General features: G+C 43.8%; 1 protein-coding gene across 2 annotated transcripts; it reads right to left on the bottom strand.

Annotated features, from left to right (window-relative positions):
• Positions 1 to 1,700: 1,700 nt before the first annotated feature.
• Positions 1,701 to 23,762, bottom strand: LOC114427825 (fibroblast growth factor 14-like). 2 transcript variants are annotated; one of them, XM_028396042.1, is made up of 5 exons: positions 23,663 to 23,762; positions 10,111 to 10,221; positions 8,650 to 8,753; positions 2,049 to 2,247; positions 1,701 to 1,941 (listed from the first exon to the last, which is right to left on the bottom strand). In XM_028396042.1, the coding sequence occupies exons 1-5, from the start codon at positions 23,754 to 23,756 to the stop codon at positions 1,793 to 1,795; spliced, it is 657 nt and encodes a 218-aa protein (XP_028251843.1). In that variant the 5' UTR covers positions 23,757 to 23,762; the 3' UTR covers positions 1,701 to 1,792. The 2 variants fall into 2 exon arrangements, with proteins under 2 accessions (XP_028251843.1, XP_028251835.1); XM_028396034.1 differs by lacking the exon at positions 23,663 to 23,762 and adding an exon at positions 14,505 to 14,697.
• Positions 23,763 to 24,756: the final 994 nt, after the last annotated feature.

Genomic DNA, 24,756 nt, shown 5'->3' on the forward strand with positions numbered 1-24,756 from the left:
CTGGAACAGGATTTAAATCCAGAACAGATTGGTGCCATGTTTCTGTCACAGTGAGAGGGCGAGGCATGGCAATCTACTTGTTTTAATTTATTAGTGCTAACAATGTGTGCTTTGTTTTGGGTTTTTAGTTTTCTACAGTTTTAACTGAGCTGAACAGATTCACGGGTCTTTGTGCCATAATGCATCAAGTGATTTTTTTTCCATATTCTAGTCATTTAAATACTCCAACATCTACAATATTTCAGAAAGAAAGAAAAAAAAACATGAATACAGACTTGTTCCACGTAGTCACATCTGCAACCCTTTGGACAACCCTATGTGCTCCTCTTGCTGTCTGCAGATTGAGGCACTAATAATAACCTTTACAGACATGAATCAGTCTAAGGGACATATGTTCATACTTTAAGTACATTTTCTAATAATACTTTTTTTCTCTTTTTGTAAAGCTACAGTGCAGATATTTGGTCTCCACCTTTTGGCAGTGACAACACACAACGTATGCCTACATGTCCAAGAGAGCAGCCAGGAGATCCAACCTTACATTTTTTCTATAAGTCGATGGTGGTTGATTTTTATTCAAGTAATTTCACAGTTATGAACCTAATATTTCTGCCAGAGAGCTGCAGCAAAACATCAAAACCAGGACGGGTGGGGACCTTTAGTGCCGTGTTGATTCTGCACATGGTGTCTTTGACGTCTTTTACCCTGTCAAGTACGTAGGAAGGCAACAGGAAAGAAGGGCTCCTTGTGATTGACACCTTAGTCTATAAACTGTATCTGCTACTCCATGTAAACACTGACTGCTACCCTGCTGCTTGGACTCCAGCACGCCTAATATACTCTCCATGTTGCTACAAACAGGGAATTTGTGGAAATCCTTGTGGATGCGGCGCTATGGCTACACACAAATGTGTGCAACTCAACGCCAAACTTTGTCGACTGATCTCCCTCCACTCCTGAGCTACACTTGTGTCACTGATGTAGAAATCAAAGCAAACTAAAAACTAAAACGTGTGCCTGTACAGCAACATAATCACATGTGCTTCATGTGTGCAGAATAATAAATACTGAAAATCAAACATGCTTTAAGCTATGTGGCCTTAAATAAGAACCCTACCTGTGATCAATCGATGTGTGTTTGCTTTGTATGTGATGCTCTTTCATTGTAAGCGTAGCACAGAGCGTCCTGTGCCACATCTTAATTGATGGATGACTAAGCATCCTCTGAATCATCACTGTTTTGGTGTTTAAAGTGTTTTCTTCACCCAATGTTTGCTGATGCTTTTAATTCGTCCTTTATTTACTTGCAGATCGAACCTGTGGTCGATTCTGGGTGGAGGGTTTGTGTGAGTGTGTGGCCACCAGCAAGCGAGCATACCTGGCAACTGAAAACTGTCAGGAGAAGAAAAAAAGGGGGCCTCATTCATACAGATTGTCACAGAAAAATACCGGTGAGGACGACATTTTCTCAGATTTTTTGTTCTTTATATTCTTAGGAGGTCCTTTTGTGTCCTTTATGACGGCATGCCACTGTCCCAGTTCAAAAGTATCTGCCTGGCACCGGCGTGAACGCTTCCCCGCCACCAACTGCAGCACTGCAGTCCCTGTGGCCTCGCCCCACACCGGATCAGTCCAAGATGGGGAGAGGGGTGAGGCGGGACGTGCGGCCCCACTGCTGACCAGTCACAACTTCAGCCGTTGTTTGTTTTGTTGGAGTTTTGTTTCTATTGAGAGTGGAGCAGTGGGGCGAGTCTGTGGCTTTCCCTGGCCTCAGGTCTACCAGGTGGAGGTGTTATGTCTCCTCCTTGTCAGGTTTATTGACTGGTTTGCCTCCGTTCATGACCACCGGTTCACTGGTTGTGCTTTTGGAAGGTGGGCCCCCGGCGACTTTAGGCACCGCCTCTCCTACATCGTGCAACGAAGGCTCCCGATACATCGCAACTAGAGAGAGATGGAGGGAAGAAAAAGAAGAATTCTTGTCTGAACCTTGCGGTACTAAATCACTGTGAGAAAAACATCAAGAGAACAGAAGAAGAACGCAGCTCTACCTTCTATGGGTTTAGGCAGAAAGTGTGCAGCTGGTTTAGTCTTTTTGACCCTGTTGCCCTTCATGGCCTGTCCCTCTTTATTGAGGCCCAGGAACCAGGCCCTGCCCGACTCCTTCTGTCTGTAGAGCATAGAGCTGTAGATCACGTAGTAGTTCTCAAACACTGACTCCTTAAACTTACACTCTGCTGTAAACAGTTCCTGAGGAGACAGACAAAAAGACACAGAGACAAAAAGACACATTCAGGATTCAGTTTTTCTCTGCTGAAAAAATGAAACCCACTGAGCTGCTAATTGATGAAAATGTGCTCAAATAGACCAGTGATGTGAAAAGATGCAGCTCCAGAGGAGGAAAAACATCATCTAAAAAAAACTATCACCAATATGGTCAGCAATTTACTGTGTCGGCAGATTCGTAATAAATGTCTTTAAACTGCCATCTGATAGTGTAAAAAAGGTAAATTGACCAGCCACAGACCAGGAGGAGACACTCAGCACTGACTGTGTGATGCATTCGTTCTCCCTTGACACTCTGTGTATGCACACCAACAACAACTATACAGATATATATATAAAAAAAGCAGATTGATTCGGGTGACACCGAGCCTGAAAGATCACACCTCCCCACCCATACCAGCTCCGCTGTTATGTGTCAAAGCTCTTTTCTACGGATGCCGGCGCCTCCAGCAGAGCATATTTCCAAAGAGACAAGGTGTTATTCTTACTGGGAGAGAAAACCATCTCTCCCTTGTGTCCGCTTGCAGTACTGAGTCATGGCAAGTATGAAAGACGGCAAGAGATGAAACATTCTTCTCTTGGGGAGGTCAGAATGGAGTCAGGCTACAAAAATGTTTGGAAAATAAGAGAAAGCTGCTACAGCTCAGGCAGTACAGTACAAGCTGCTTTCACTGTTTTATTCAAGTACCTTAATAAATCAAACAATCCACATGTGGAAATGGCACAGCAAGAAACATATGAATAGTTGATTTTAGAGTGTCTATTTAAAATAAAAGCTGTTGACTGTTGGCTTCAACTAACCCTCTTATAATTACTGTTAAATTTTACACAACAAGAGACCTTCCTGTCTTAAGGGAAACATTTCATCACAGCCACTTTCATTTATCACACAATAAAAAAAGTACTGTTAATAAACTGCTCCTCATATGTCGGAGAAGGTTCCTGCCAACCCAAACAATCACCCACCAGAGTCCCCAGACCCCAGATTGGGAAGTGTTTGTCTAGACTGTCTCTTATTGGTTGTTGTGGGCCTCTTGCCAGAGACACAGACAAATTGTCATTCAGCTCAGGTCTGTCGGTCCGAGTCTCATAGCAACATGAGGAAGAGAGGCGACACTGTAGCCGTGGCAACCAACCAGCGCTGAGAGGGAGGGGTCGGCCTGTGTGTCTGTGTGAGTGTGTGTGTCTGTGTGTATGTGTGAGTGGAGGGCTGCAGGAGCGATAGAGATGCACGCACATAAACACTTGCACTGACAGTATAATGTAATAATAGAGCTCAATCACATCCAGCCGTGCTAACATAGGAAGAGACGCATGTATTAAAGGAAAGGCTGGGCAGCACCAACACACACACACACACACACACACACTTGTGGCTCTAGGGGATGAATGGAGGGAGGTGCAGGAGGGCTTGCTGGATGTGACTCCTGATTGGCTGGCAACAAAACAAGACAGGTGATAATGAATGAACGCTATATTTATTGGAACTGTCAGCGACACACAAACACACCACGATAAATCAAACATTCTCTTTTTGATTTGATCTTAAAAGAGTCTAATAATTTCATACTTGAATGACATTTACCTTAATAACATAGATTTAATTTTGACCTGCAGGCTGGATTCATTATTCATTTGTTGAGGAGGAGAATCTTTGCTGGTGTGCAAAGAGCCGTCTCAGACACTTATTAATGTTGGTCAGTGAGGTCATTCATTATTTAAAGCTGCTTTTAAAATAAAAGATCTCTGATGTCTGGTCTGAAGCAGAAACACTTATTTCAGATAGAATAGGTGAACTGTAAGCCTCCTTCCATGTCATTTTAACAACTCCTGCCTGTGCCTGAGTGTCTTTCTGTCATCATTTCTAAATGGCTATGTTCACAGGCTGCCCAAGACAGGGAAAAAGAATGAATGAAAGAAATGGTGGGCGGGGTAGGGGAGTTGGAAATTGGGACATGAAGGAGAGGGGAGAGAGAATAAATCACCAAGTGAGCAGGGCGACGCCTCCTGATTGGAAAAACAGCAGGGGACTCTCTCTCTCTCTTCTCTTATCTTTGTATTTCTCTCATCGCTCTTCCTTGTTTTTTTTTTACTCTGTCATTTTTGTGCAGGGATTCATGCACGTTGTTATCAATTGTATCACACAAACAGACGTGCATGCATGCGTGCTGGACTGAATGGGAGCTTTGTGACAGAGAGGAGCCCATTAACATGCTAAACATCCGGCTCCAAAACAGACTAAATTGATACAGACGGCACTCTGATCCTCGTCCATTATAGACCTAAAAATAAGGAATTCAAAAGCAGAGTGGGAAAAAGCAATCTCGAGTCTTGGCACAGTGCGCCGCTGCACTAATAACAAAACTTGGCATCTAGCTTTAGAGTGCTACCACAGCTTGACTGCTGCCCACTGGGAACTTCCAGCAGAGGCACATTCACAGCTTAACAATAACCATCGTAAATAATTACTGTTCCAGCATATTTTCTTTGGTGTATTTTTGCATAGAGACAATCAGGAACCTGTGTTGAGTAAGTGGGGTTTAACACACACTAAGTTTCCAGGCCTGTGATCCCCAAGCAAATGAAAAATACTAAAAAATACGGTACTATTAAATCATCATATTGACACCACATTATCGGCCAGTATTAGATTATGATTTATCTTAATTAAAGGCACATTAAATATATTGTAATTGTGGGCCATATCATTTATATTGCTCCCCCTCTTGCAACCTGACTCAACGTGAATAAGCGCCAGGAAGTTGTTTTTCATCCCAGTGGGTATGTATATGTGTTTGTGTGTCTCTGTTTGTGTGTGCTGTTCAGAGAGTGGGTGTGTTTGTTTCCAACACCAGTTATTATCACAGCACTAATTACCCAGGGGAATTGTGGATAAACAAATCATTCTAAAGAAAAGAAGCCCACAGAGAAAGAAGAAGAAGAGGAGGAGGAGGAGTGGAAATAAAACAAAGGAGTGAAGTGTGCAGTTAGAGACAGGACTTAAAGGACTTCCTGCATCCGAATGATCTCAGCATTCCTCTGCCACTTCACACCAATAAGGTGTGCTGGTGTGAAGTAATCCTTAATGGATCAGGTGTCCAGGAAGTCACAGCAGGAACATTATGCACTGCATTACATGCATCTTACGTGCTAAATAAAATGCACTGACTCACTGAACATCCATCAGCAATGTATGAAACATAAGCACCTGGCAATTTGTCCAAAGCTGCTATCTGAGTGAGAGGTCTGTCCTGTGTCATAATTCACAGTCCTCACAGCTTTAGAAATGAAAAATTAATTAATTCTCTTGTTATCAGAAAATGTGTGTGTGACTCACATGAATAACATTTATTCTCTCTGCCACTCCTCTCATCTCTCTGGATGTAGACATCACAGGACTGTCTGAGTGCTGTACGGACTGTGCTATGAATGGAAGTACGCAGCTCACACCGCCTATACGAACAGTGTGTAATTTAGCAGAAACGTGTTGTTAGCACGCCTACACTGTTGAATTAAGTTATATCTGAACTGTGCTGGAAAATTCCTGCTCTGCTTTGCTGCTATATTTGCTAACCCCGACAGTCCTGTAATATGTCTCTATGACCTGGAAACACCTGGACTAAAAGGGAAGTGAGAGGACATAGAAAGGAGAGCATAGCAACAAGAGGAGGAAGGTGATGGATGGGGATGGAGTTGAATTGATGGTGTTTGGGCTCACAGGAACTCTCCAGCAGACAGACTGGGGCTCTAACGGGGCCTGACTCACTTGAGGGAATATATTTCCATTTCAAATCTCGGCTTCTGGATGGTCAGCACTATCCAGGACTCAGAAACAAGCAGATTTGAAGGGGAAAGTTTCAGTCAGTGTGTTGTGCAGTTTTCTCTCTCTCTCTATTTTCATCCATATAAATGATAGTAGGAGTAACAGTAATAGTGATGGGAAATGTGCAATGATTTTTCTCTTCAACCTTTCACACCTACAACCCTGGCACACCCCCCTCACACACACACACCAATGTGTGCACACACTCTCATCTGTCATAGTCTCATTCACACATAAACACACACAGTCCCAAACTCATCAGCACTTTTTTTCTACTTTCCCCAGCATGCTCCATAATTATCACATAGCAGATCATTGCACACTGTGCCATCTGTTAGCGCACGCACACACACACCAGAACTCACACACCACGTGTACATGCACGGCCAGATGCTGCAGTTCTGGGATTAATAAGACCTTCCATGTATAACTAACTTTTGCAGCATATCATTAACGATTTGCAATGAGAGGATAAGTGTGAGGAGTCCAGATTTTGGGTGCTTCATGTTGCTCAGGCATAGGGTTAGGGTTAGATGTAGGAGGAAGATTTTAAACGTGAAAAAGTTGGATACTGACAGGTTTTGGCTCAAACCTCCAAGAAGGTGGATGAAGGCATGACGAGGAAGGTTGTGTTTGCATGTAGACAGAATTAGTGGAGGAATATTCATTCTCATTAGCAAGAGCAGCTTGTCTCATTTACAATGAAGGCCAAAAACTGAATAATTTCTGCATGTATTGAGCCATTTATTTAGGCTTTTTGAATGCATTACGTAGTGCTGTGTGAAGTCATGCCTATCATTCAAGACAGAAAATGAACGTCAAACCAGCGACTTGAACTGCACTCAGTATTCAGTACATTGTGTTCTCATCCAGTAATGATGATTACACTGTGCTTAAATTGGCCCGGTCGCCTAAACAAGCTGCTTAAAGTTTAATTGAACTAACCAGTCAAAAAATACGATGTCACTGCTCGGCTTCAAAAAGGTTAATGAGTGATCCACACTACACCTTGCAGCAGCCAATTAAACAATAAACAATCAAGCGCTGCTGACATCATGATAAATGAAACCCTTATACATTTGTTATCAGGGCTGAAACGTGATCAAACATCCTGACTTTCTCTCTATGCAGCTTTAGAGGGGATTTCTACTGTGTGTGTGTGAGTGTGTAGGGGGGGACTCCCCCTCTTCAATTATTTACAGGAAGCCCTCATGCATCTGTGACTTTCAGCGACAGGCTGAGAAAACCCAGCAGAGCAGTACAGATCTCCATTCTTCCTTTTCCAGATTACTTCTTCTCTTCCTCTCATCCTTTTGTCTACAACCTCTCCATGTTGTCTCCTTCTGCCTGCACATTTCTCCTCCATCTTTTGCTCTTTTTGCAGAACATTTCTCCTTCTTCTCTGTCTACATTTGTCCTCCTTGTTCTTCATTTTTTCCTCTTTTTCAGCTTGCTTCCTCTTTATCTGCCTCTCTTCTCCACCTTTTCCTTCCATTGTCCTTGTCCTACTTCTCCTTCACCTTCCTTTCTTCTCCTCTCTGATATCCACATTTATTCTTTCTTCCCACAGCTCCTCCTTTTACCTTGCTCTGTCCTCCCCTTTATTCTCTCCTCTAACCTCTTCCTTTCATTTCCCTCTTTTCATCTCCTGTGCTACCCCACTTCTACTGCCCTGCCCTCTCTCCCTCTCTCTCCCTGCATCACCCCTCCTTTCCTCTCTTCACCTACTCTTTGGCTTCTGTCATCTCCACCCAAAAAAAGAAATGAAGGGGAGGAAGAAGGGATGATGTCAGGAGAAGGGACGTCAGTAGAAGAGTGTGAACTCTTTCCAAAGAGTCAGCATGGAAATAATTCATATTCTGCTCAAACAGCTCCACTCGTCTACCTCACTTCGCTCCACTTGCTCCTCACCTCCCTTTCTCTGTCATGCTTTTGTGCTTTGTGTCACTCTTTTAGTCAATTTTTTTTTTTGACTTACAACTTTTTTACAATTTTTTTTCTGCAAAAGATGCTCCTCGGTCAAATCCCGAGAGAGTTAACTCTTCACTGCCATCTATTCAAAGCAATTAATCTCTCCGTTTGATGAAGCTGTCTCTAATTTTCTCTCCTAAAAAACAGGTCTTTTATATCATTGTCAGACATGAAAAAAACCTTTTGTGTTATTATGTAGTGCGTGCTTCTTGTCTTAATAACAATCTCTGCTACTTGTGAATTGATTTTCCTAATCACTTGCATTTTGTGCCGCTTCTTGAGAAGAATAACTTGCACATTTTAGAGTCTCAATGACTCAAAAAATAAACCAAAGTCAACTGACTCACCATCCTCAGGCACTCCAGGTCAACTATTTGTGAAAAACATAAAACGTCTCTAATGAGAGTCTCAGAGGAAAGTGTCACAGATCAAATCCAAACATCCAGACCCAGGATGAAGAGCATAAAGAGAAAAACCCTCATCAGGGTAAAAAGTTAAGACTGATGCACAAGTTCTGTTTGACTTGTTTTGATCCCTGTCTGTCCATGCTGCATGTGTTTATGTGTGCTCACCGAGGAGTAGAGGTGACCCTCTCCGTTCATGGCGATGTAGAGACCAGTCTTGACTGATTGGATGGCCACGACTCTCAGACCCACAGGAATTAAGTTAAACAGAGCTGAGGAAGAAAGACACAAACAGAGTTCATATGGAGGTGTCTCCTGTGAGAGCCGAGGTGTCAGGCACTCAGACGTTGCTCAGTTGGTTCGGTTCAGCCTCGTTGAGGAAACTTTAAGCTTAACAGTTTGATATCAACCTATTCTAAAGGTGGATGCAGCTCTCAGCTCCATCAGGTCAGTGTAATTTGAAGAACAGCAGGCAGTGATGTTAAAGGAAGAGACAGCTGATCACACCCTCATCACCTTAGGCTGGTATTTTAAAAGACAATGGTGTCACTGGTGTTTTTGTTCACTTCCTGCAATCCCTTACAACAATGCATTATATTTAATATTTTACATTTATTTTAGAAAATATTCATTAGTTTATACCAAAATATGCAAAAGCATACTTGCATAATTAATAAGTATTAATAAGTGTAAAAGCACAACAATAGAGGTGGTATTTTATTTGTAATCAAAGGGCTGATTATACCTGGAATACCAAAGCCCTCATTAATCAAGGAGGCTGCTTGGAAATGCTTGTTAAATTTCTCATGAAACAAATGTTTAAATCAGCAGAAAAAAAATAATCCAATGTGTATAAGAGCCACATTAGCATAAAGACATGCAGCTGATTAGAGGAGGTAACAGCCGTTCCTTTAAATGCAGCAGGAAATGCCGCTGATGTCGCTCCCCCGTCTCCGTTGCTGAATGTGGCTCAACCACACACACACTGACAAACAAAATGACGCTTGGCTGGAGCTGCAGGGAATTGAGTTGGATGTAGACACAAGACTGTGGCAGAAATTTAAAAATGTGAAGACATTTGCCAAAAAAAAAAAAATATAGTAAACAAGCAGAACACTGCAGCAACAGACGGTTCAGCCAGCGTGGAGAGGACACTCACTCACTCATGCTGTAGTGATTACTGATTAGCATTTGATTTTCTCCAAGCCGACTACATCAGAATATTGCATTAATCAATAAGCCATCCATCTGCAGCTCCTCCCTGAAGGCTGTGTGGGGTGCAGAGGTCCGATAAACAGAGCTGTGAAGAATAAAATCGTCTGTGCAGCAGCCACTTGTCGCATTTCAGACACACTTTAAACGTCTCCCTGCTTCCTATATTATTACTTTTTAAGTATTTATATGACTAACAAGGATTTACTACATCACCTGGTCCCATTCACTGGTTTCCACAGTGAAAGGGAAAAATTGTGGCGCTCGACCTTCATCACATCAGATGAGAATTGACGATTAAGAGACTGATCCGTTTGGCCTTGAGAAACACTGCCGAGGAGTTTTTTTTTTGCTGCACTTTTTGCTGTTATATATGTATGTAAATGTGCGCGTGCGCGTGTGTGTGTGTATACTAACAGGAGTTGGTGCTGTCGTCTTTGGTCCCATCCAGACTTCCATCCTGGCCCATCTGGAGATAGAAGCCCTGTCTGCAGAACAACCTGGTCACTATGCCCTTCAGCTGTGGTTCTACAACAGACAGGGAGAGGAAAAGTTAGACCAAGGTGCAGTTTAAAAGAGGGACAGCGTGACCACATGTAACCTCCTGCATCTTTAGGGATTTCCTGTGGAGAGACTAGTCAAGCACATCCAATCCATTACAGGATTCTTGGACTAATCCGCCCTTTGCGGTCATTGTTCCACTTGAATAATATTTCTAAACCTTTGATGGTGAAAGCAGCCTCGTAGTGGCTTTGTGTCCCTCACTGTTCACTTCACCATTGACCAATATATTTATTCTCTTTATCAAAACATTTAAATATGTATATATATATATATATATATTTTAAAGCTCAGGTTTGCCTATAATGTAGGCATATGAGACAAATGCCAGAGAAGTCAGAGATGAAAAGGACACTGGGGGATGAAAGCACGGATCTCTAATAGGTGCTTCAAGTAATGCTACGTCGTCTTCAGCTGACAATTATACTGAACATGGCTCCACACACTTACATGTGACCACACCCATTCTCTCACTCTGTATAAAACACACATCAGCAGCCATAACGAGGCTGGAAATCCCCTTTTGAACATGTATGAGAGAGACACAATGGGGATGTGTAAAGGTATACCCTAACACCCAGAGACAATAAAAAGCCAAGACTGACCCAGTTAAGGAGAAGTGTGTGTGTGTGAGAGAGAGAGTTTCCTATCAGTGTGAAGGATCCATCTTGTGCAGAAGGGAAGCTGTAACCAGTACTTGAACTGCAAATATTCCCAGCACATTACATAGCATGTTGTTGTCAACTAGAGGCTGGCACTCACATTACTTTCCTCTTGCAGTTACAGAACTGAACTTACAAACAGTGGTAATTAATTATCACAAAAAGTAGGTGTTTGCATACCTCCTCACTGTAATAGATACAAAAAAAAATCAATAATTCTCCGCAGGGGACTGTCCTGCCTCTCTCATCTTCTCATCAATTATTTATGTGCCTGTCCATCCATCCATCAGCTGTGTACCTGTGCTCGCGCTGCCATCGATGACCCTTCTCGTCATCAAGGTAAAAAACGTTCCCAGTCTTCCCAGTTATCACCAGCTCCTCCTGACTGTTACTAGGGAAATTCCTGTTCTTGCGTTGCCATGGCAACGGTCTCGTGATTCCAGACCGTTCCAGTGAAAAGGTATTCCCCCATCCAAACTCACACACACACACAGCAAGAGCTGCATTTTCACCACAAATTCAATCAGTCAGCCAATCAGGCTGCCACGCTGATTTTGACATGTCACATTGTCTGTTAATTCGTCTACATTCAGCTCTGTATAAAACATGGGTGTCTCATACAATCGAGGCACTGACGACCTTCTCTGTGTGTCTCTCTGTCTGTTACACACACACACACACACACACATCACCTCATCGAACAAAAGCACCCGTGTAAAGAATTCACCGGCAGCAACTGAATGCGCCCATTTCATCCTCATTTACATCAGCCTGATTAGTGATTAGAGAAACATGCAGTGCTGAAAGGGCACATTTATACATATCTACTCCAATAAATAATCAAACCTCAATTCATTCTGTGACGTGCGATACCCACACACACACACACATTTCTTGGCTTTGATGGTGTATTTTCTAAACTTTTTCAGGGGCATTTCCAGCCTTGATATAAATACAATACTGAGGCAAGCATTCATGCTATGTATTGATTATCTACTACAGTATAGCTGCTTATTGTTATTTATTGATCAAAAGGAGCACCCTGTTTCAGATAGACACCTATAGACAAACAGAGTTAGCCACAGAGCTGACCCTCGGTGCTTGACATCGGTTTTCTGACAGCGGTGCCATTTTCCGACCGAGGTCATGTGACAATGGAGCAGCTGAGATGTCTTTTACTTAACCTCAGCCTCTCGCTCCTCCTTGAGGGATCTTCAGCATGATTGCATTTTAACTGGAAGAACACACACTAACAGGTTGAAATCCTTTAGATGCCTGGAAAAATATATTAAAAGTATTTGTCAGGCTTTCATTTTTCTACTTCTCAATATATGTGATATGTACGTTTGTGGTGAGCATTTCTATAATCTAATCACATCATTAACTATTCTGCAATTCCAAAGCTTTGTGGTTCAACAAAATATTATAATAATATATTATTGCATTTCTCACTCCTTAACCTTCACTTTTCTCTTGTTTCCTCTACCTACAAATATCAGCCAGTCTGATTTATTGCCAATTAATATCATACCAACCGACAGCTGTGATATTTCATGCTGTGTCAAAATAACAGTTTACCTGCCCAGCATCCGTCTGTCAGATCAGAACATGCTGCCAGATACAGGGAGGCTAACGCAGCCACGTTTCAGTCTCACTGTCCTGTGATGAGTCACGGTCTGTACAAGCAACTTATATATTTTTGTATCGAGATTTTGAAAAACAAAATCTTTTAATTTGGCGGAGAAATCCCGTCTGTTGTGTTACAATCAAAGCCTCCTGCCATTAAGCAGGTAAGCAGCTCTTAAATGAAGCAGATTTCACTTGAGGATTTAAATCCTCCCACACCAGTGCAACGAGTTCTCCACTCAGATGTCTAATTACAAATAATAAGGCAAGATGGAGCTTCTGTCAAATCACAGGTGGAATAATATCGGTAAAAATCCAACTCGGGCTGACAAAAGTATGCGGATTAGGATGGAGTAATGAAGGCTTCAGAGGTCTGTATGTCTCTCCTTCACAAAACCTCTGGAAGACAGTAGGGGATGTTGGCAAATCTCTCCCTCTCTCACAGACACATGCACAGAGAATGTGGATGTTGCCAAGCTTTCACCAGCAGCTCTCACAGCTGAGAACACAGAGGAGGTAAAGGAAAGGAGGAGGCAGGGAAAAGAAAAAAGGAGAGAGAAGGGAGGGAGAAAAGCTGGAAGGAGGGATGAAAAAGCAGAGTGATTGGGGAGAAAGGTGGTGTGCCAAGGAGCAGGAGGAGAAATGAGGTGAGAAGACAAAAAAAAGAAGAGGAGAGGAAGCTGTTCATCCAAAAAAGAAAGAAAAGATGGAGGCATAACAAGATCTAAGGTGGGAAGAGGATTAGAAAGGAGAGGAGCAAGGATGGAGGGTGGTACAGCAAAGAGATGAGAAGGGAGCAAGGTGACCAAAGGGGGGAAAATGCAGAAGGAATGAAGCTAACAAGGACATGAGGAGTGGTGGAGACTAAGGGAGGAAGGTAGAAGAAGAGGCTGAAAATGGAGAAGAGAAGTGGGTTGGAAAGATTAGAAGCAGAATGTGGAAAAAACTAATAAAATAAAAGAGAGAGAGAAGCATGGAGGGGAAAATGAAGAAAGTAAAGAAGCTGCTTTTTTGTGTTGGAAACACAAAAAAAGAAAAAAAAGTACGTAAAATGTGAGGTGAGGTTAAAAGGTGGCAGAGAAGAGGAGCTAATCTGACTTCCACATTCCACATCTCACCAATTCATTTCAACATGACTCCTCACGTTCGCCTCCCCTCCATCTCCTCCTCCTCTCATTTCCTGCCTCCATCTCCCCTCCTTTCATCTCTCCTCCTCCTCCTATGCCATATAGTCACCTGCCGGTTTCTCACACAATCAATTGATTACAACAGCACTTACTGTCACTGCCACTGAACGTCTTCTATAGCACCACACAGTCACAACATGCTCATTAATCTGCATTCTCTTCTACATGTAAACACTTTGCTTGGTGCTGATGGCGAGATCCGTCCCACAATGCTGTTAAATTGGATTTGAGTGGCTCTTGAGATCTGAATGGTGGAAAATTTTTGACCTCCACATAAGCAAAATCAGGTTCTTCTTGTTTTTTAACTCAAGATGAAAAACATAAAAATAAAAAGGAAGGTTTTTATTTATTCCTGTCTTTGCGTTCTGGTTTGACATTTTTGCTAGTCCTCAGTCTGATGTTGGTGATAGGGCACTTTAAATATGAGAGAATGAGACAGAGACAGACAGAGAGAGACTAGACAGACTAATCTGTGGCTTCAATAATGGATGTACCTGGAAACTACTGAACCATAGGGCACTACAAGACATGACAGGGTGTGTGTGTGTGTGTGTGTGTCTGTGTCTAACCACTGAGAGGGGCGAGTCTGCATGTTATGCGTGCACGACACGCGTGTACCTGCCATGGCGTCAATGTGAAGAAGGTTGTGCATGAATGTGGCTGTGCGTAAAGGTGTGTATGTGTGCGTGTGCAATTGTGCGCACATTCGCCTGTCACCTGTGTGTGTGTGTGTGCATGCATGTACACGTGCGTCCCCCACCCCCAACCTCCACACCTTGCCTCCTTAGCCTCCTCTTCTTCAGTCCAAATATCCGGACTTTGGAGAAGATGTCGACCAGGTTCCCGTTGCACAGCCCCTGCTTCTTACCGGGGCTCTTTCGCCGCCGGTGAGCAGTCGGTCGGTGGGCGTGTTGCTCTCTTGCTTGTCGCTTCTGCCGGATCAAACCGCTGGCGATTGCCGCTGCCATGTCTCCGCCGATACAAAAACAGTCCTGTCTCTGTCTGTGTCTCCAGTCTCTTCAGTTGTGTCCACCGGAGCGCAGACAAAACCAGACGCAAGCCTCCAAGTCTCCGCTTTACCGGCTATAACGGCCCCATAGTTCAGCCCCGATAAAGTCCCAAATAAACACAGCACTTCACCTTACAGCATATTTTCTATTGTCGTTACCCTCCGGGCCATAGATTTGAACCGTGCAGCGCTTCACCTGTCCGTCACGTCTCGCCGGTCTGTCTGTTAGTCAGATACCAGCAGCTGTCACTGAGCGGCTCCTCCAGACGGTTTTCCCGGAGCCCGTTTATCAGTTCGCGTTCCCATGGTCAACAGGCGAGGCGAGGAGAAGCCTCCGAAAAGGAAAATACCGCCTCAGACAGCAGAGACATGTCCTCTCCCCGGTGAGGACGCCCGTTTGTATCCCGCTGACTGAAGCGCGAGGCGCGCGCGCCACAGCGAGCCGCTCCAGATGCGTAAAACCAGCGCGAGTCACCCAGAGCGCCACCGGAAGAATGGCGGTGACTCTTTCAAAGTAAAAGCGTCAGAGGGGCGCGCACAATAATGACTGACTGAAGGAAACAGATGTTGGCAACCAAACCTGTTTTCATTTACGGCATTAATTTATAGTTATCTAGCCTTTCAACGGCCGAGCTTTAAAATAATCAATTTAGGAAATACTGTTTATTCTAGAATTAACATGTTACTCAAAAACAGAGCAAAGCACCATGATTTTAAATGTGAGCAATATGTAATAAGTCTATTTCGTATGGATTTTTACTTTTTTTAACCATAATCAAGAGAATAACACGTTTTAAAAACACATTAACACTCGTGTGTTATTTTGAAAGTGGTGACCGGAAGTCCCCACTGATCGTCCTGGTTTGTTTGACGTTCGAAAGCGCGAGCGCTCTTGTGGAACCACACAGATGCTGAGATGAGCCACGCGCCGAGCAAGCAGTCACACACGCGCTCTGAAAAACAATGGGTCATCCTCTCTCCGGGGCCAGTGTGTGTGTGTGTGTGTGTGTGCGTGTGAGAGAGAGAGAGAGAGAGAGAGAGAGAGAGACTCAATTATTCCCAGCGTTAATTAAACACCCCCTTTTTAGGTAATTAAAATAGTGCACTGTTTCCAGGGTGTTTCTGTAATATTATTAAGATTTGCTTCTGTTACTGCAATCAGACATTTTCAGCAGGATTTATGTTTTAACGTGGAATGTTATAACCTAATTCGTAATTTTTGTAAAATATGTACTTTCAGCATGTAAATAATAAAAATAATAATTAATGTTAAAATCTTATGAACAATCCTCCACAGCGGTAGGTGCTGGGCTCATACCCCCACACATGTCTCTTTGTTCATTTCAGGCTGACTGAATGGTTTAAAAAATGCAACAGGTGGTCTCGATTGACGGGCTGATGACCTGCAGGGCGACCTCACATGTCTGCAAACATGAGCTTATATCTGTCAGGTACAGGTTTCCAGCTGTAAGCCTATACGCTACAGGATGCAATACATTACACTCACGTTTCCTCTGTGATGTAACAGCATGGGGGGAGTAACAGGTCTGTTGATGTTATTTTTGAAAAGTCATTCTGACTCTGACTCCACTCTACTGAATTGGTATATCCAGTGCTGCATGTAGGGCAGCAATAACACCAGAATAAAGAAGAGCTGTTGCAGCTGGACACACTGATGTGTTTTTGTCTTTTTCTTTTGGGAAATAATATTAAATAAATAAAATTAAATTGCCATCGTCAAGAAGCCGTTTGTCTGTTTGGCTTTCACCAAATTCAAACCAGTATTTTAATTAAAGTGGCTTTGAAAACACAGTATTCCTTTGATAGTTTATTTTCTGTAAAATCTGGGTTGCAAACGGTTTTAAAAATGAAAAGTGTTATGAATTCTTAAATGTTGTGTCTGTGTTGTGCCTCTAAAAGGGACTTTGTGGGGTTGGGGGGGGCAGCAGGTGAAGCATACACTATTAAAAAATAATCTGATGTGGCTTTGAGGCTTTATGACGTCAGAAGCAGGTCAGAACACTTGAACCGAGACATTTCAGCAAAAAGCCACCATGTCTGTCTGCCTCTGTGTGTGTGTGTTTCTCCTGAATCACACACACACACTGTGTCTGTACTTATGCCCACTAGGTGGCAGCAGAGCATGTCTCAGAGAAGCAGCTGTGTGATATCAGTGCAGCACTGTGTGTTTTTGTGGTATCAGTGAGATTAAAGCTTCAATTAATGTACTCTTAAATGCTATAAAAACATATTGTCCTTTTGTTTTTAGCATGTTCTTACTGTATATTCTGCTTTTCTTTGTAATATCAGTGACTCACAAATGCCCCAACAAGTTGTCATCCTGCATCTTTCGTCCTATTTCAGCAGGTAAAGCCACCATCGCCCCTTCCTCCTCCTCCTCCTCCTGCCCTTGATTGTTGCTGACATGCCACAATTCCCTTCCCTGTCTTTCTCCCAGAGAGCAGAAAAAAGATGCCTTGCATCCCTGTCTGTGTTGTGAGAGAGAGAGTACATGGTTTTATCCAGGTCAGTCCAGCACAGGAGTTATGAATAAATCAAAGATGCATTTGCATTAAAATTCAGCTCTTCAGCTTCTTTTTATAACATCCCAGAGAGGCGGGACGCAGCTCTTAAACTTCAAAAGGAAAAATTCTTTGCAGTTCTTCACGCTTCAGGGTGCACAGTTTGCACGGAAACAGAGACAAACAACACACACACACACAGCATGCAAATACTCAATCCTGGCGCAGACATGTGCACGTATTACACATCCAGCACTCTGCTGGTCTAGTTGCGGATTTTCTACATGCCTAAATTTCTTCTGCCCAGGTATAACAGCGCCCTCTACAGGCTCTGAAAGTGAACAGCACCCCCTACTCCTAAATCTTTAATCTTACACCTTCACATCATGCTGCCTGCAATAATAATTGCAATAAATAATAAAGCATGTCAGATTTAGCTCAGATATCTTGGATTCATACTTCAGAAGTGGATTCTTAATGATTTTGTTGAAACTTGAAACTCCAAAATCAGAAAAGATATATAGAAATAAATCAGGTCCTTAATTAAATAATATTACTGTAGATGGCGCTCTTTTCTTTGTCTGCTCTGCACTGCGTAATCTACTCTGCTTCGATCAAAGCAACAGGTAAACAATAAACAGCTGTTTTTGCCTGAGTGGAAGAGAGGAAACTTGGTGGAAAGATGGAGATGTGGGTGGGTGTTCCCCAGACAGGATATGTGAGGATAGCCACACTGAACTGAGCAGGATGAGTCATAATTCACGCTCAGACACCCGCCCACACACACACAGGAGCACAGACACGGGGAAGTCCACTGTTACCTAGGTAACCAGTGATTAGTGACGCAGGTGGGTCTCCGAAAGATGGAGTGAACACCTGCTGAATGCTGAGAGGATAACAAACACACACACACACATCTGGCATCAATAACATTATCCCTGACTTGATCTTCCTGCTCTGTCTGTGGGATGCTGTCTCACACTGATACACAACACATGCATAAATTAGCACACTGACAGACACACAATCAAGTCTCTGAGCTAAAGAGAATCAGAAAAACTTTCATCTCATCCTCTCCCTTCATTTCTTCATCTATCTTTGTAACATCACCAACTCAGCGGGGAGGAGGAGAGAGGGAATGGAGAGACTAAATTATTCATTCTGCACCCCCCCTCTTTTTTTTCTTCCGTCTCTGTCTGCCGTCTCTAGCGTCTTGAACACTCCTCCCCTCTTTCTCTTTCTCTTATACCTATTCCTTTCACATTCCAAAATACCTTCAACTGCCTGCCTTGCCTGCAGCACAAAAAAAGATGTCAGACAATGTGTGTGTTCTTCTCTTTTCTCTGTCCCATTAAAAGCAAAATGATGACAAAATGGGGTTAAAATGAGGTTATGCGGGGCATGTAAAGTGAGATGATGCAGCCGTTGTAGGCTAGCAACAACAGACAGTGTTATCCACATCCATGCAGATGATACAATGCAGCATTTGTATATGGCTTCGTTTCACTTTTCATGTTAAACCACAACAAACAACAAGTGAAGCAGTGGAAACACCCGGAGTTTCCAGCTCCATAAAGACAAATCAATCTGTTCCCAACATTCCACCTTTACATAATCTGACTACTCCGTCTCCCCCAGGATGAAGGATGAGCTCTGTGGTCACCACTTGCCATCTTGGCTTAGCATCCTTTTATTTTGTAAAGTCTCTTGGAAAGCACATCAAGTGATCTGAACTAGCCTCTAAACAGCTCAAATATTACTATTGATCTCTCTTTTAAAAGCTCTGGTGTAGCTAAGGGGGACACTTGGGTGCTATTCTAAATTTTCTTCTGCTGTTGTTGGTACTTTAAAGTGTGAAGCAATAACAGTGAAAGTCAATTCCTGTTAGTCACGCTCTCTCCCCAGAGTTACCAACTGTAAAAAAAGAAGCACACAGTTAACACTGGAGACAGCATTCTTAGAGCTCTGCCTGCAGTGTTTTTTTTTTTTTGTATTTTTGAGTCACAGGTACTCAGCAGGAGACTCCAGTCATCAGCAACAATTTCCACATAATGATAATAGCTGAAAATGGAAGAGCTGCGTCAGAGCTGTTACATAACCGCCCCAGAAGAAGAGGAGAGACGTTGGGACAGTCAGGAAAGGAGGGAAGTAGAACCGAAGGAACAACTAAGACTGCTAAACATATATATTACAGTCTGTCCTTACACATTTGAGTAGCCAAGAACTTAGCCTGATACCAGGTCAGAAAGATCCAAGACTGCATCTTTCACCTGGATTCAGAATGCATAATGTCAGCTTTTGGAGCCCTCAGAGAAAGAAGAAAGTGATCTTTACTGAGCACTTTCTTTGTCTCAACTTCCAGGGAACTGTGATATCATTGATGCAGGAAGCTGCCTTACTGTCACAGCTGTGGCAGCAGGATAATAAAACTCTGTCATTAGAGTCGTCTGCTCTGACTCATACGTTTTACTTTTAAGATGTTGGGGTGGAAGATTTTGTGCCATCCTAAAGGGTCTTGATTGACTGAGTTATAGCATTGATGTAGAGACACATTATAAAATGAGTGGTCAGATGTCAGATAAATCTGATACAACTGTCAATTTATGTCCTGTCTCCTATATGTCTTATGGCTTTTTTAGGTTACAGCAAGAAATGTCAGCTGTCTGTTCCAGCATTTCCCAAAGAAGGAAGGCGATAAGATTCTGGTCTGGTCCATGCTGGTTTTAGTCTACTTTCAAATGTTCCTGGCAAAAAAGACCCAAAATTAGCTTTGAATAGAAGGAGCAAAGAGCGTAGGTAGATAATATGACAAGAGATAAAAACATCGACAAAAGAGAATTCCGCCCACAGTCGTGCTCACGCTGAGTGGGAACTTAAGCTCATTTTTTTCTCAGCAGCAGCTTAAGGCAGATCTATTCTAAGTAATAAAATGTATAATTTCAGCCATAGCGCAGTGAAAAAACTCATTGTAACTCTCTGCTGCACACAGGTTAGTTAGACTGAGGGGGTGGAAACCTGCTTTCCTCAACAATTCAAGGTAATCTTTAGGAAGAGCTAACACATTTCTGAGGCCCCAAAAAACCTAAGCTACTTTAAAGGGACACTTTTATACAAGTCTGTGCGTGTGTCTGTGCACAGTAATCCCCCTGACAATAACAACATGAAGAGTTCAGCAACATGGCGCATTACAGGATCCCGTTCAGCCTGTGAAGCTAACATGGGGCTGTGTCCTATCCAGACCGTGCCACAAAGGGGATAAAAACACAAATATACAAACATTGTCTGTGTTGCCTTATGTGACTAGAAAATGGAACAAGAAAGCAACTCCTGAAGCAACAGATGAGCCACACACACAAAACAGGTGCCGGAGAGCAGTAACTGAGGTTTCTAATAGTCATGGAGCTTTCGTTTTTTATCTTAAGGGGGTCATTTGAAATCCTGCTGATTAGAATTAGGTGTTCAGATGCCAAAACTCTCTCTATCAGATGTAAAAAGTGTCTTACCTGCTTCCACTCTGCCCAAAGCAGCCTTTATTCTCCTCTCTGCTACCCTCAATATGAACTCAAACTCCATAATAACACACACCTGTGAAGACCAGCTCACAAAAAGACCCTGTCATAAATCGTCTGGACATTCCCCGACGTGGCCCCTTACTTACTGGGAGTGGGACTGATATGGTGATTATGTCATGGAGGCCTGTCATCGAGCAAAAGGTAATGCAGACTAGAAGGCAGCTCAAGTGTGCAGAACAAAGGAAGAGATATGGAGAAGAGGCGCTAAGAAAAGCGATAATATATACAATGTTCAGGCTTAAACACTGTGGCCCTGAGAGTCACTATTTAAACACTGTTTATGCAGCAAGTCAGTGAGAGTGACACGCAGAGTCTCCGCTCCTCCGTGAAAACTCGTGGAGCCTTTGATGCCCTGCTGCCTTTTAAGTGCACTTGGAAAAATATCACTCAACACACACTCTATATCTATAATGACAGATACCTGGAGCTGGAGCTGTCCAAACACACACAGATGTCTGTACACACACCTTCCTTCCTTCGCTCATTGAGTCATTTTGAAAATTACAGGCTTCCCACTGCTGAACATAGTTACACTGTAATCAACAGCACTGGCCTTTTTTTATGTTCATCCTGCAATAACTCCATCACTGCTGCTGGCCTTTCAGTGAAGAGAAGTCACATCTACAGACATTTTATACAACTTTAGCTTGGAGTTGCAAGTTTAGCATTTAGCTACATACTTAGCCAAGGTAAGCAATCAGGAACATTGTAAAATAAATAAGATATTTAACATATGGCACAGCTCAGACTCTTATGTGCCCACTGTAAACTCATTTAGGCCACACGGGCCATCCCTACTCCCCACGTGCCATATTTAGCCTTGAGCTGTTCGTGACACTGTTGCTGGTTCACTGGTTGTCCTTCCTTGGACCACTTACGACTGCATACTGGAGCACCCAGTCTGCAGTTTTAGGTCTATAGAGTCCATGTGTGTGCAGGTGTTCTGCATGTGCAGCATGACATAAACGATGGAGGCAGAACAGTCCAGCAAAGTCATTTATCTTTCTGCACACTCAGTTTGTTTGGACAACAAGGCCATGAACTAATTAGCACACACACACACACACACACACACACACACACACACACACACATGAGGGAAGCACCAAAACCTTGCATGTGTCATCACTATAGCTGTCCCTGTTTTGTCCACTCATCATGTTTGACCATGCATGCAACGCTGAATGAAAACAGACTCACATTTTAGTTTAATACAGGATAATATAACATATTTTCAAATATTGATTTTCTCTGTGTATGACTCACAGAGACAGATCTGAGTTGGCATGAACCCCACAGCTATACTCCAGAGTTGAAAGAAAACGAAGTAAGATGCCTTCATGGCAGCTCTCCAGAGAAGGTGAGCCATGTGTGGGCACGCCTTCATGTGCTATAAAAGGTGAAAGTCTCTATCTGGGTCATGCCACATGGGACACAAGACATTGAGTAACATTGAGCCTCCTTTCTTTTAACAATGAATGATACTGATGCAGGATCGTCTAGAGGAAACAGAGGAAGCACTCCATTCATTCAGAGGTTCCTGATCGAGCAACAAACACAGTAAGAACCAACAGTTATCTTACAGAACAAGGAGCAATGAGTAGCATATCTCCTACATCCACACAGAAAGCTGGATTGCTGTCTCGTCATTGCACTAAATGCTGCATTTTACAGAAAAACCCACATCATCTGCTGAGTCAGCAAAACTCTGCCTCCTCTGGTTTGCTGTACATGGTGCTGGAATACATGTATGTCTGCACTTTTCTCACATCAGCTCCAGAACAGAAGGACAGTCAGAAATATGTCTCTTTAGTTTAGTTTAGGCTGAGCTCATCATAAGCTCTACTGTGCATTTGAATGCATGCTCCTGTAAGTGGTAGTGCTAACACAATACAATGCTGCATCAGTTTTGTGCTTTGAACAACTTTTACTTTTAGTTATAGCTTTTTTTTTTACTTGATAAGTATGTGTCTCTTTCTCCTTGACTCCTTGGCTCCACACATTTTGTCCAACTATCCTACTTTAGCGGATAAAAAATCTCTCAGGATCCAGCACAAAAAAGGTAGCTTGTCCCTCAGATTATTGTGTGGACACTGTTAGATACAACGTGTGACTAAACACTGAGTGTAGGTTACAGGATCAACTCTCTGATGCATCATCAATATGCCAATAATGTCAACAGCGTGCACTTCCTGTTGGAATGTCAGTGTCCATCTCTGAGTGGATATTAGTGGATGGACATGTTGCCTGCTGTATATCCATGTGACACCAGCTCACTTGAATGCACACAAGAGGCTTTGCTGAACATCATATTCAGACTTATGATGCCTGCAGCCATGGGGAAAACAACAACATGGGGATTATTTATTCCCACTCATTTCTCTTCCACAATGCACATCATACCCACAGTGGAGGTCTAAATAAGGCCATGTGCTGTTTAATCATGCAGGTTACTGGAGCCTGAACGGGTCTGCATGCTGCATTAGACTTGATTTTTCTGCAGCATCTCTTTCACGCACAGCACGCACGCCTTTTTCGCACGCACCTCCACTGTATAGTCAGCATCTGTGCTAAGAAGTTAGCACCCCCATCTCACCCCCCTCTCCCTGTCTTCCCCATCACCCCCCCCCTCACTTGCTGCACAACTGCGATTGCAGAGAAACACCAGCAAGCAGTGCAGTCTCAGGAGACAACACACACACACACACACACACACCTGCGCGCACTCACACCACAAAACCCAATAAAGTCTTTCTCCATCACCCCTTTACACACACATGTGCGCACACAATAATAAAGAGACACAAACACACACACAAAACAAACTCACCAGTTGGGTTCTTGTTTTTCTTGAGGCTCCTGCCACAAAGACACTGCAGCATATGCGATCCTTTGCTGAAAATGTTGTTCCAAATAAACCGCATGGATTTGGCCGAGACGGGGGAGGAAGTGGAGGAGGTGGTGGAAGAGGAGGTGGGGGACGAGAGGCGCTCCGGATGCGGCAGCCTAATATTCACCCACCGCATGGAGGCTGATACGCCCCCCTGTTTGCATGCCAGCAGAGCCGGCCAGCTGTTGGACTCAGTTCGGCGGTGCTTCGCCCCTCCAATCTGCACCATAGACAACAATAAGAGCAGGAAGCCCGGCTCCTCGCCCGGTTTCTCGCCCGCTTCTTCCACAAGCTCAGAGACCACCAACCGCACGTATTCCGCGTCGACGTCGTCCCCGTGCGGCAGAAAAAGTGCAACCGCTGCGGCGCTTTTCTCCTCGTTCTCAGCCTCCGGCTGCCCCAGCGGCCAGTGGTCCTCAGCTGCGGAGGGGCTGTCGCTGCTGCTGCTGCTGCCGCCCGGCCGCCGCGGCGTGAAAAGCCCCCAAGCGCTCCTTTTCAAATGGCGTCGTCTGCCGCGCGGCGCGGGGAGAGGAGCGGCAGCGACTGACAGGCATGCGGCGGCGCTAGCGTGAAGTCGGCGGTACGCGGCAGCTGTCGGCTTCTGCACAAAAAACCATTGCATATTAGTGGGGATCGCAGGGGTCGGTGCGTCCGTCCGTCCGGGAGGAGAGGAGAGGAGAGGAGGAAGGGGAGGGGTGCGGATAGTCTGCCGGGTGTCCGTCAGCAAATCGGTGGCATCCCTGTACCCGTGCGGCAGGCAAGTACTGCAGCAGGGGGGCTCCTTTCCAAACACACACACTCACACACACTGTACACACGCGCTATAGACGCAGGGTCCTCTCCAAGCAGCAGCTGCACCAGCAGCGCTGGTTCTCTGGTCTCCAGTCAGTGAGAGCGCACGCAGCGCAGGACCGGGCAGGTGAATCACTGCAGGGAATCTGTGCACTATCCCACTCTGTGTTTTTCTCTTTCAGAAGTCCTTATGAATTTTTCATCCGCGTTTCGGCCTTCACTTCTCAATAATCCATAAGCTC

This window comes from Parambassis ranga, chromosome 2 (assembly GCF_900634625.1).
Source record: "Parambassis ranga chromosome 2, fParRan2.1, whole genome shotgun sequence".
Classification (NCBI taxonomy): Eukaryota; Metazoa; Chordata; class Actinopteri; family Ambassidae; genus Parambassis; species Parambassis ranga.

Coding starts and splice junctions, on each gene's coding strand:
- LOC114427825 (XM_028396034.1), bottom strand. CDS start 14,697: ATGGCAGCGGCAATCGCCAGCGGTTTGATCCGGCAGAAGCGACAAGCA. Junction 2,248..8,649: donor AGGGTCACCTCTACTCCTCG/GTGAGCACACAT, acceptor CTGTCTCCTCAG/GAACTGTTTACAGCAGAGTG. Junction 1,942..2,048: donor TCTGCCTAAACCCATAGAAG/GTAGAGCTGCGT, acceptor ATCTCTCTCTAG/TTGCGATGTATCGGGAGCCT.